We start from the raw sequence: 11,290 nt of genomic DNA, 5'->3' as shown, positions 1-11,290 counted from the left end.
GTTTTTCCTACCGATAAAGCACTTCGAATGCAAATAGATCGGATGACCTATATGTTTAAGTCAACCGAGAATATATGGTATTATCAACATCCAATGGTATATATATATTATTGCTCACGTATTACGGTTATAAAGTCACCTTGCCTTTTTTTGTGTTGCTAGTAACCAAAAGGCCATCAATTTTTTTGCTTGAAATATTTTTGACTTATAGAGTTGCAAGCTGCAGGTTTGCAGCTGTAGTTTATAATTTGTGGGGATTTATATGCAATTTCAAAAAGAGAAGATTGATATTTTTTGGTTTCTAAATTCTTCGATTGCTTATGATATTCTGTGTCCAATAAAAATTTAAGAGAACTTCGAATTTCATTTGCTAAAGAACTTTCATACAATCATTATCTTTTTAATTTAATGCTCAATTAGTTACATTTTTAAACAAAACATATAAGTTACAAATAAAAAATTTAATACTTTAGTTCTCGACAGAAACGATAAATCTACAAATAAGCAATTTGAAGAAATTTCGTAGGGTTTTCAAGATTTCAGAAGATGTTAATAATTTTAAGATTTTCCCAGTGATTTTTAAAGATTTTTTATGATTTCTCACGATTTCAGTTCAAAAAAGATTTCTTATATACAGCAACCTACCCGAACAAAATTTTCTTTTTCTTTTAGGAACGATATGTCCGTTCGTTTCAGCAAAACAAATTATGCTGTTAGACTGTTTGGTTAATCTGACCAACAGGTTTGTAAGCTCAACAAAATTTATTAGGGCACAAAACAAATTTTATATCCAAAGGATTTTTAATTCCAAAGGATTTAAGATTGATTTCAATGATTTGTAGGAATTTTAAAGCATTTGAAGCATTTTAGAGTATTTCAAAATATTCTAGAAAATTGTTAGGCTACTGCAGTACTTTGAAGTGTTTTTAAGGAATTTGTAAGGATTTCAAATATTTGAAGGTATTCTACTAGATTAAAAGGAATTGTAATCCTCTCCCGGTTCAGTGATAAGAGTATTAATGGCTCCCGGCAGATGGCATAGATAATGTGAAAAGGCTGAGAATTGGAACTCTTGATATCCTAAAAAACTCATACGTGCTTAAGCAGAAATTGCAGATTATTAGTTGCTTTCAAAACGGCAAAAACAACTGAAGCTATGATGTTTTCCAGCTTTATTTGAGGATTGTTGCTAACTCTTGTCTTCTCTACTTGGAACAACGCAGCATCTAAACTGCTTCTGTTCATTTTTCTCAAACACCCGACCAAATAGTTAGTCATGTCTTTCAATTTAGGGAGTTCCGTGCCATGATGGTCATTTAACTTTACACTCTGCTTACGATAAAACCTACTTTCATGTGCCTAAAAGGTTCGAATTTGTTGCCTTCTTAAACTCATTTTCTTCTCCCAACGCAGTCTAGCCGTAAGGACATCAAGTCTCTGCCGTTGGGATTCTCTAATCAGTTCTAATATTGCTGGTGTTAATGTTTGGATTTACCGAGGGTGGATTATATGAATAACATGGCTTATCAGCTTTCTGGTCCTATTTCCTTTCTTTGCTGTGTCACGTAGACCAATGAGCATCTCAACTTGCTGACATCTATATCCGGCCTGATCCATCAGGTTGGATCTCAATGCGTTCTTGCGGTAAATACATTGGTAGGCCTACCTTTGTGGCCCAACTTTGTGTTGATTATACAAGTGCGAAATCTGGTAAAGCATGACAAAAATTACTCTCGAAGAACTATCGTTTTTTGAAGATTTTCCTATCAATATGATTATCAACCATTTCCGTATTTGGCTCTCGTGTATCTGGTACTTGATGCTCATTATCTCTAGCATCAATTCCTTCAGTTTCAAGCAGGTCTTTATTGTCCACAGATGCCCAGAAGATTTCATCACTAGGAGGAAGCTGTTCCACTTCCATTTTGATGACAGTAATTTTAACAGCCGAAAGAAATCCTTTTACAGATTCCTATAACTGTTGTTTATTTCCACGCCAAATCAATCTGTTGTTTAATGCTCATTGCTCAGTATTATGAGAAGTGTAGATTGTTCCTGACGTTATTCAATTTTTCAATAAGATTTCTGAGTGCAATTTTCTTTATATGAGAATGATTTGCAGAAAATTTGAACCCAAATATGTACTTTCTATATGTACTTAAAGTGTTACTAGTTTCATAAAGAAGAAAGTTTTAAAATCTCAAAGAGGTTCTCCCTAACACTTCAACGAAAATCGCTCAAAAAACTACATGTATTTTATTCACACACGACATTGAAAAAAATAAAACCTTATAATTCTCAAAGCTACTCCATTTTAAAATAAGCAAGTTCACGACTCGATATGGCTTCCACCTAAGTCCAAACCAAATTTAATCTACACTCAATCTACCTAGTCTACACTCAAATTGACTCTTATCATTTTGACAACTCTTCTGGAGGACGAAATGCTAAACGCCTACCTTGGCTGCAGAACAGAAGTTCTCCATCTTTAAAGCTGAAAAAAGGCTGCATACTTAAAATTTTACTTCGTATTCTTCCTCGATGGCCGAAACGAGACTGATTCTCTTGCAGTTCTAGCGCCTTTTTCTCCCCTCTTCGCTCGTTTTCCCTCGACTTCGTCCAGTGTGTGCTGCCCTCAACACTATTAAAGGATGTAGCAACTGGCGGAAAGGACTTCATCGGTTCTGGTGAGTGTGGAGCCGGCCAAGATGGCGGCAACTGAATTTTTATAGTCAGTTCCGTCCTACCCTCCGGGCCATGTGTCGTGGTCGGTAGTGGTCAAGACTCATTGCGTGGAGTGAAACATAGTGCAGATGGGTGAAGGTGTGCTAAGTGAAATATTACTTTGGAGTACCTCGATAAAAGAATGGCAGTGTTAATCCCTGCCGAAATTTTTGAAGACGAGCAGAACTCATATTCCACAGCCGAAGGTCGGACGTCACACATTATCGTCCACAGGCGATTAATACTGTGCGGACTATAGCACATTACTTATGCAGGTACTTTAAATTTTACATAGTAAGGGTTAAACCCAAATAAAATAAATATAAATATATGAATCATAGTTTTATTCTCTCATTTTTTTCTTTCTTACACACACTTGCACAAAATAATGTTTAATACATATTATAAAATACTAAACCTAATTTGAGTTCGTTGCGGCCATGGATTCACTTTCCAATGTTATTTAATTGTGAAAGTGATCTGGGGTGGGATGCATAACGTATGAGTGGCCATAACGCTACAACAGCCCAACTCAGACTGACCCTCAGGACTCCAGGACCAGCAGGCGTCATCAATCCGACCTCCAGATCTCTTCGATCAAAAACATAATTAGTGCATTTCTCCGAATTAGGTCTGGGTATGTTTATTTTTCTGAAGATTGAGAGGAAAAGTATGATTTACACATTTAGACTATTTCTGTATATTGCTGTTTGCTGTTTACCATTTTCTAAAATGAGAAGAGTTGTACATTTCAAGAGACAAAGGGTTGTTGGAGTTTAACTAATTCCATGCAAAAATTCTAAATAATTGTATAGCTTGTTCTATTCAGTACCTTTTAGGATCCTACTCGTATTACTAGATTACTGATCGGCCCCAGGCAAGTTTAATTATATTCATGATCCCAATAACTCTAAACGAACAAAATTTGGGCATATTAAGTGCCTTAGTCGTTTCCCAAGAATACCGGACTTCTCATTACTGACAAATACATAACCGACTATACTTGAGCCAAGTTTCACGAGAAAGCTTAAGATCTACGAATCACACGAAAACAGCTTAAAATCTATCAACACGAAAACAGCTTTAAACTAATAGAATCGCAGGCCTGAATCTACAATTCATTCCTGATGGCTTCCGCCGAAGCCTGGATGAGAGGGCATTCCGCATCCCAATGGATTCTTGCGTCCTCATGCCCACCTGATGATTGTTCCTATCCTGTTCCAAAAAGGAGTACCACCAGCTGTTCCGAATCTGGCAATGCTTGACGTGGCTTTGCAGGAACGGAATTTCTCACAGGACGGAGTCCCTGTTCATTGTGTGATCATGTACCCCTTGTTGACAATTCCAACATCCATCTATCCATCCATGGTCTATAAATCCGATGGGCAGCCGGAGAACAAAGCCTGGGCTCCTGATTCTCAACCCACCCCTGAAACGCTACTTGATTCCCTAATGGGGTCTGAGCAAATTCAAGTGGGGGGCGGGGCTATTAAGCCAGTCAGATTTAGGAATTAAGAGTACGGAACCCTGATCCCTGGGCGCTAATACTCGATCCGAGGACTGAGGCAATCCCCTTTCACACATGACCTGGATTTCGGCCGTCCCAGAGAACAGAGGCTCTCTCCACCTTCTCCATTCGTGGCGAACGCACCCCATTCAGTTTCCGGCTCTACTCACATTGTCGTATCCGACGGCGGAGACAACTATAGCAGGGCGGCGACCTGTGTATATATAGACGCCAGAGGCGAAGGCAATTCGTAATCCCTAAGTTCAAATGGATACGAAGGGTTCCCGCCATTAGCCCTGGTCTTCCGATCACGCATCTCTGGTTTGTCACACTCATCCAACTACCACCGAGAGATTCCAATCTCAACCTTTTGCTTAAAGGGGATGGAGGGTTTGGGAGGAACTCTATTTTCTTCTAAGCCGAGCGCTATGGCGCGGGCCTTCCTCCTTCTTCTCCTTTTTGGCTACGGGTCGAAAGGAACCCTCGGCTTTGCCCTCTTGAGCTTTCTGGGCCGACATGGACCGCGACGTCGGGCAAGTTACGAGATCGGAATGCCAAGGGTTCGACGGCAAGATCACCTCCGGCCGTATCTCCGGTTCTACCAGAACCATCTGATTCCCCAGGACTTCCAGATTCAAAAGAACCCCCGGCCGCAGCCGAACCTCAGGCTCCGGCTGAATGTCCGGCGCCAGTTGAACGGTTGGCCCAGGTTAAACCCCCGGATCCGGTTGCACCTCCAGTATCTGATCTGTGGGGTCCTCCCCCCTTTCCTCCATTCTGCCCTTCTGAACCCCCAACTCCGGTACCATCACCGGGCGGTATCGGCGATCCTGCGGTATCTATGGGAAGGACGGAAACCGGTCCCTTCGGTCGATAAGCTCTGTTCCCATGCTCAGGAGAGGAGCTTGATCGACGGCTGAAGGTCTTCGAAAATACAGGCGACAGGAGGGCGCCTTCGCCTCCACATTTCCTGAACTGTCTCCGGAAGATACTTTGGGATTATTGTTAATCAAGCTCTGATCGGTCGAGCAATAGTGCTTCAAATCCTTGATGTGAGCCTTTTTAATTATACCGGTCTCATCCTGGATTTTATACACTATTAGTGATATTACTTTTATTGCCCTAAACAGATCTGAAAATTTTAAGGACAACCTCTTCGCAACAAAATTAACGGTCAACGATAACGTATGTGTCCAACGCCACATGAAATCACCTACTTGGTAGCGAATGTCACGTCTACGGCGGTTGTAATATCTCGCCGAACGGTCTGATGCCATATCTAAGTGATGTGCGACTAAGTCTAAAGTCTCTCAACCCGATTAGCTTGCGCATGGTACAGTGGGGTGGTCAAGTGTCTAATTCCCAATTCTGCTGTAGCCTTTGCAATAAGTTTGTTCACAAACTCAGTGCCGTTATCCGTAAACAGTAATTCTTCAGATCCCCATACTGAAAATTTTTTGTTTCTACATTGGAACATCTGTAATGCAAATAGTATTGGCACAGTAACGCCCCCTTCAGACGGGAGCACGTAATCCTCACTCCGAGTTTCGTGCGGAGTTATACATATAGTTTATATATTCGTGGGGCCATTTCATTCTCTTCTGTGGGACTGCTGCATTCCCAAAACACGGGAAAGGATCTGCTCGCACGTTTGGTACTATAGCTTACTTAAATGTGATCTGGCCACTGCACTAAGCGTCGTGGCGGCGCTGCATTGCCACTAAGAAGACAGCTGCTTGCTCAAAAAATTTTCAGTTCTCCTAAAAATGATCGTTTCTTCGAAAGCCTGTTGGACATTGGCGGCGTAGCCTTCCTAAGGGGAAATAGCTCGATCGATTTCGTAAACGTATCCTGGAAAACCAGAATGTAGTGATAACCAGCGCGGCTAGTTGGGAGCAGACCCACAATGTCGGCCGATAGTAAAGCAACGAAAGACGTTGGAAAGTTTAATGCACACCTAAGTGGCCAGATGTCGTAGTATCGTGTGCTTCACTAACCGCCTGGACACGCAGTTCCAATCGCAGGACCAGCTTCCATGCCTCCAAATCGAGTAACGATGTGTCTGTTAAATGGTCAGGACGATGACAGTATAATCGGTCTCCTTCCAACTTCCAATCTTTTCTGTGTTTGACTTCCAAGTCATATTGCAACGGTTTAAGGGCATATCTACCCACTCTCCTAGTTGAGTCTCGTGAATGATAAAGCCATCAGCAGCTACTGTGATCAGTAATCACTTTAAAGCGATAGCCCTTTAAGTAAGGTCGAAACTTTTCTACTGCCCATACCACAGCTAAGCATTCTTGTTCAGTCACCGTATAGTTTCTCTCGGCCCCTTGGATGTATCGACTAGCGAAGGCTATTACGTGCTCTAAGCCATCTTGGATTTGTGTAAGGACAGTCCACAATCCCCTACTACTCGCGTCCGTTTGCAAGCAAAACGGCAAGCTAAAATGTAGTCTAGATAACGTGGGTGAGGAGATTAAAGCGGATTTCAATTCTTGGAAGGCCTTTTCTGGGTCTTCTCCCCTCTCGAACCTTCGATATTTCTTTAGTAATTGATGAAGTAGTTCTGCCATTTAAGCGAAATCCTAAATAAATCTCTTATACCACGAGACCATACTCAGAAATGGTCTAAGCTTGCGCAAAGTAGTCGGTGCCGGATTAGATGTTATCGGCTCGGTCTTCTCTGGGTCGGGGCGCATTCCTGTTTTATCTACTAGATACCCAAGATAACGTACCTGGCTACAACCAAATTTGCTCTTATCCGGATTGATCGTAAGTCCGGCATCGAGGATCACATTTAAGACCTTTTTACCCAACAAATGTGCTCCACAAAGGTTTCGCTGACTTCAATAATGTCATTCATGTACGCAAATGCATGGAGCTCAAATTCGGGTGTTATTAGTCGGTCCAGCAATCGCTGAAACGTTGCTGGAGCACCCGACAACCCGAAAGGCATACGGTTGTAGTGGTATAGCCCTTTTCCTGGTACAAGGAATGCAGTGAACGCTCTACACTCACCTGATAGCAGAATGTGATGGAATGCCTGACTAAGGTCAATCTTAGAAATATATCGGGCGGAAGAGAACTTTTCCAAAATGAAATTTAATGTTTCTCATTGGGTAGGCGTCTTTCTTAGCGACCTCATTTAATTTCCTGTAGTCGATACAGAGCCTATAGTCGCCGTCAAGCTTTCTCATCATCACAACTGTTTAAAAAATTCACTTTTACTAGGGCTTATTATCCCTTTAGCTTCTAACTTCTGTACAGACTCTCCCGAGGACTTCCTGAGTGACTTCCTTAGTAAGAAAAACATCAACATCTTTCGCAAGATTATCTAATCCTCTAAGGGTTATGCTTTCCTGAGAACCGATTTCATGACCCTGGTACGTTTGCCAAATACCATTGCCAATTCTCTAAATACGGTGCTTAAACCTAACATCGAATTCAACCAATTCTGCGAAATCGTGACCAAGTAAAAATTCGCAATCAAAAGTTGATGCGAAATGAATCGGCAAAAATGTTCTTAAATCTAAAAACGTAAAATGGAACAGTGGCTTGTCCGGCGGTTTTCTTCGAACTTTTTGTTGGGGTACATCGACATTAACAGTAGTAAACAGGCGCCGCTCATCCAGTACCGTATTGACTAAATTTAGCGAAATCTGAAGGGCCTTAACAACGAAAGGTGGAAGTGGTCGGACCCTAGAGTTACTCACCCCTACTCTTTTCCCGACCTGGGTCCCGAGCATATGCTACAGCTCGTAATAATTTGTTCGGGTTTGCCATACTTGCGGGAGAAAACCTTTTTAGGTTTGGAGCAGGCACGGTATAAGTGCCCCTGTTCATTGCAGTTTCAACAGTAGCCACGCAAACCTCTTGAAGTGCCACCAGCGGTAGTGTACACTAAGGGGGCTGGCGCTTGAGGATTCACACTTCTCACATTTGGGCCCAACGAAGCAGTCGAGAAATTTAATGCTTGAAAAACATGGGTACCCAATGGAGGATAGCTGAAATTAGCTGGCATCATAGGCGCCTGAGGAAAGCCGAGATAAAACCCATAATTAAAATAAGGCGGAAAACTGCTTAAACTAGGAAGTGTACCAAACACTTGTGGTATAATAGATTTATTAATGTCGGGAGGACCTACTATAGCACATGTGTTACTTGGAGTGTTGTTAGAATAGTTACTATTTCGGGTTCCGGTTGATCGATCTTCAGTTTTGTTACCGTTATTTTTACCACGCCCTTTGCCACCTCGCTTTTTGTTGTTATTTGTACTATTTGAATTCGTCCCATTATTAGTTAAATTCGAGGTAGCAGGCTCATTCTTCAATTCCTCAAAAGTACGAGACTCAGTTTTAGGCAGAGCCTCTAAATACTTAGGGTGCAAATTATTAATTACCATCTGCAATTGCTCCCTTTCTGATATCAGAGGATCGTAATGTTGAAAAATTAGGCGAAGGTTTAGCAGGTAGTCGGCTGTAGGTTCGTTTGGACCTTATGTTCTTTTTCGCCCCTCATCCCTGACTCGCATTTGGAAGTTCATTCCCTCATATCTACGCCTAAAATCTATGGTAAATTGTTGCCAAGTATCCCATTTATCTCTGTAGAATGTATAGCAATGTGGGCCAGGCGGTTTTGAAAACTCGGTAACGCTCTAAAAAGATCCCTGTCCGACAAGGAACTACACCTTCTACATTCCTCAATTTGTGTGAAAAATTCCTCAGCACTACTCCTCTTCACTACTAGTCTTACGTAGAGTAGCGATAACACAACTTGCATTCGAATCTAAAGCCTCTTTAATAGTTCAAAGTGAGGCTATGAAAACCCTGAGATATTTATCGAATGCAAATTATCCATTCCATATGCCAGCTAGGCAGGAATCCTGAATGTAGGCAGACATCCTTGGTGCTGCAGATTGGACAATGCCTTGAAAGGCCGAAGGGATCCTGGTCGAATGAATGGCAGGGGCATATAAAGACGTCACGAATGTGGATGGGAGAAAAGGTGACGACACTATCTAGATTTCTCGCAAATGTCACACTACCAACGTTGGTAGTATGTACGCAGAGAGGTTCCGTTACCAGATGTGTATCATAACCGGTGGGTGAAATAAGATTTTGTGCATGTAACGTCATCAGAGGGGCATCGTGAATACCTAAGGGAGTTTCTTTTTTCGCGAAAGGCGAAACCCGTAGTCTCTCGATCTCTGCAGACAAGTCTCGCTCTCCAGTCTGACGATTCGAATATTTCAATGCGGAAATGATGCTCGGGGAAGACATGCTCTTTTCTGCCATAGTCTCTACATTTCCACATTTCACTGGGGAAGTGATGCCCCGGGAAGACATGCCTATTTTTGCAATAGTCTCTAGATTTAAATATTTCAATGGGGAAATGATGCCCGGGGAAGACTTGCCCATTTTTGCCATAGTTTCTAAATTTCAATATTTCACTGGGGAAGTGATGCCTGGGGAAGACATGCCCACTTTTTCCACAATCTGACGATTTTAATATTTCACTGGGGAATTGATGCCCGGGGAGGACTTGCCCATTTTTGATACCGTCTCTACATTTTCAAATTTTACTGGGGAAGTGATTCCCGGGGAAAACGTGCCCAATATAACCCCTGTTTCGGGTACGCATGATTTAACTGGCGAAGTGATGTCTGGGGAAGACCTTCCCATTTGCCATACTTTCTCGGTGGAAGTGGTGCCAGTCGAAGCCACTTTCTTGGTGAAAGTGATGCCCCGGGAGGCCATTTGTTTGAAAACATACACGGGGGAAGACTTGCCATATGTAGGCTTGTCACACTCTTATACATATTATACAATACTAAGCTTAATTTGAGTTCGTGCCGGCCATGAATTCACTTCGTAATGTTATTTAATTGTGAAAGTGATCTGGGGTGGGATCCATAACGTGTGGGTGGCCACAACGTTACAAGATACTTTAATTTTTCATGTAGTTTCGAATGTTTTTAACATAATTCAATTTTAAATACTCACAATTAAACACTCTACAATATTAAAAATGTATAAATAAAAATGCTAAGGAATTCTGAATTATTCAGGAATGGCTAGATTCATTGTACTTCGCCGATACTACATTTTCTGTAAGATTTTACAGAAATATTATTTATTCTCTTAAATACAAAATTTATAATTGTTGAGCAATTGTCAAAAATTTCATTTTTTACCTATGCTCACCTCTGCAGGCTTATCCATTTCACTGATTCTTACGCTTTATGACGACGAGGATATAAGGTTTTGGGAATATAAAAAATTAAATGTACTAAACAATTTTGCAATTTTACAAACTAATATTTATTAATTAGTACAAAACGAAAATGAGGCCTGTAAGTTATTTGAAAATTTAACACCTTTTTTCAAATTAAAAATTGGCGAATATCTTCAAGGTGCTCAGTACTTGCATACGATCCTGAAGGATTGTGGAGGGGATGGATGTTACTGCGTGACTATTGGTTTACCAAACTGAAATAAAGTCTAACGTAAGAAAAATGAAAAGCTCGCTTATAGTGGACAAACTTTCATGAAGTATGCAGGAGATTATAACATAACCAAAATTGATTTTTCCTTCGAATGCATTTGAAACTTTATCAAAACTTTAAGTAAATAATACATTTTTTACCTAGAAGGAATAACCGAAATTTATCATTCTGTGATCGATTTTTGGTGAATTATTTTCATTGAATAATTTAAAGTTTGCTTGACTTTACATTTGCAAACATTACTTAACAAGCATGGAAATTTATCCAATTTTTCCTGAATGTCGGAATATATCCTTACTTATTATTTACTAATAATTGATGAAAATTGATTTTACTTAGTAACGTATAAGATCCTCAACATCCTGAAAAGAAATTTAAACATTGTGTGTGATATTAGGGTCACACGTCAGCAGTTTAATTTTAATATTCATTTTCAATGAATCGATAATTTTTTCGGAAAAACGGTGAAAACGTAGTTAGCAATTTGTCTTACTTTGCAATTAAATATTATTAAACAATAAATAACAAGCACAGAATAGAAATGCGTTTCC

At 40.6% G+C, this 11,290-nt stretch overlaps 1 protein-coding gene across 1 annotated transcript; it reads left to right on the top strand.

Moving 5' to 3' along the window:
* The first annotated feature begins 3,924 nt into the window (after nucleotides 1-3,924).
* LOC117183024 (sulfated surface glycoprotein 185-like) lies at nucleotides 3,925-5,108 on the top strand. Its single transcript, XM_033376168.1, has 2 exons — nucleotides 3,925-4,221; nucleotides 4,734-5,108. The coding sequence occupies exons 1-2, from the start codon at nucleotides 3,925-3,927 to the stop codon at nucleotides 5,106-5,108; spliced, it is 672 nt and encodes a 223-aa protein (XP_033232059.1).
* The last annotated feature ends 6,182 nt before the right edge of the window (nucleotides 5,109-11,290 follow it).

This window comes from Belonocnema kinseyi, chromosome 2, assembly GCF_010883055.1.
Source record: "Belonocnema kinseyi isolate 2016_QV_RU_SX_M_011 chromosome 2, B_treatae_v1, whole genome shotgun sequence".
In the NCBI taxonomy this organism is placed as follows: domain Eukaryota; kingdom Metazoa; phylum Arthropoda; class Insecta; order Hymenoptera; family Cynipidae; genus Belonocnema; species Belonocnema kinseyi.
This window is presented reverse-complemented; position numbering and strand designations above follow the sequence as displayed.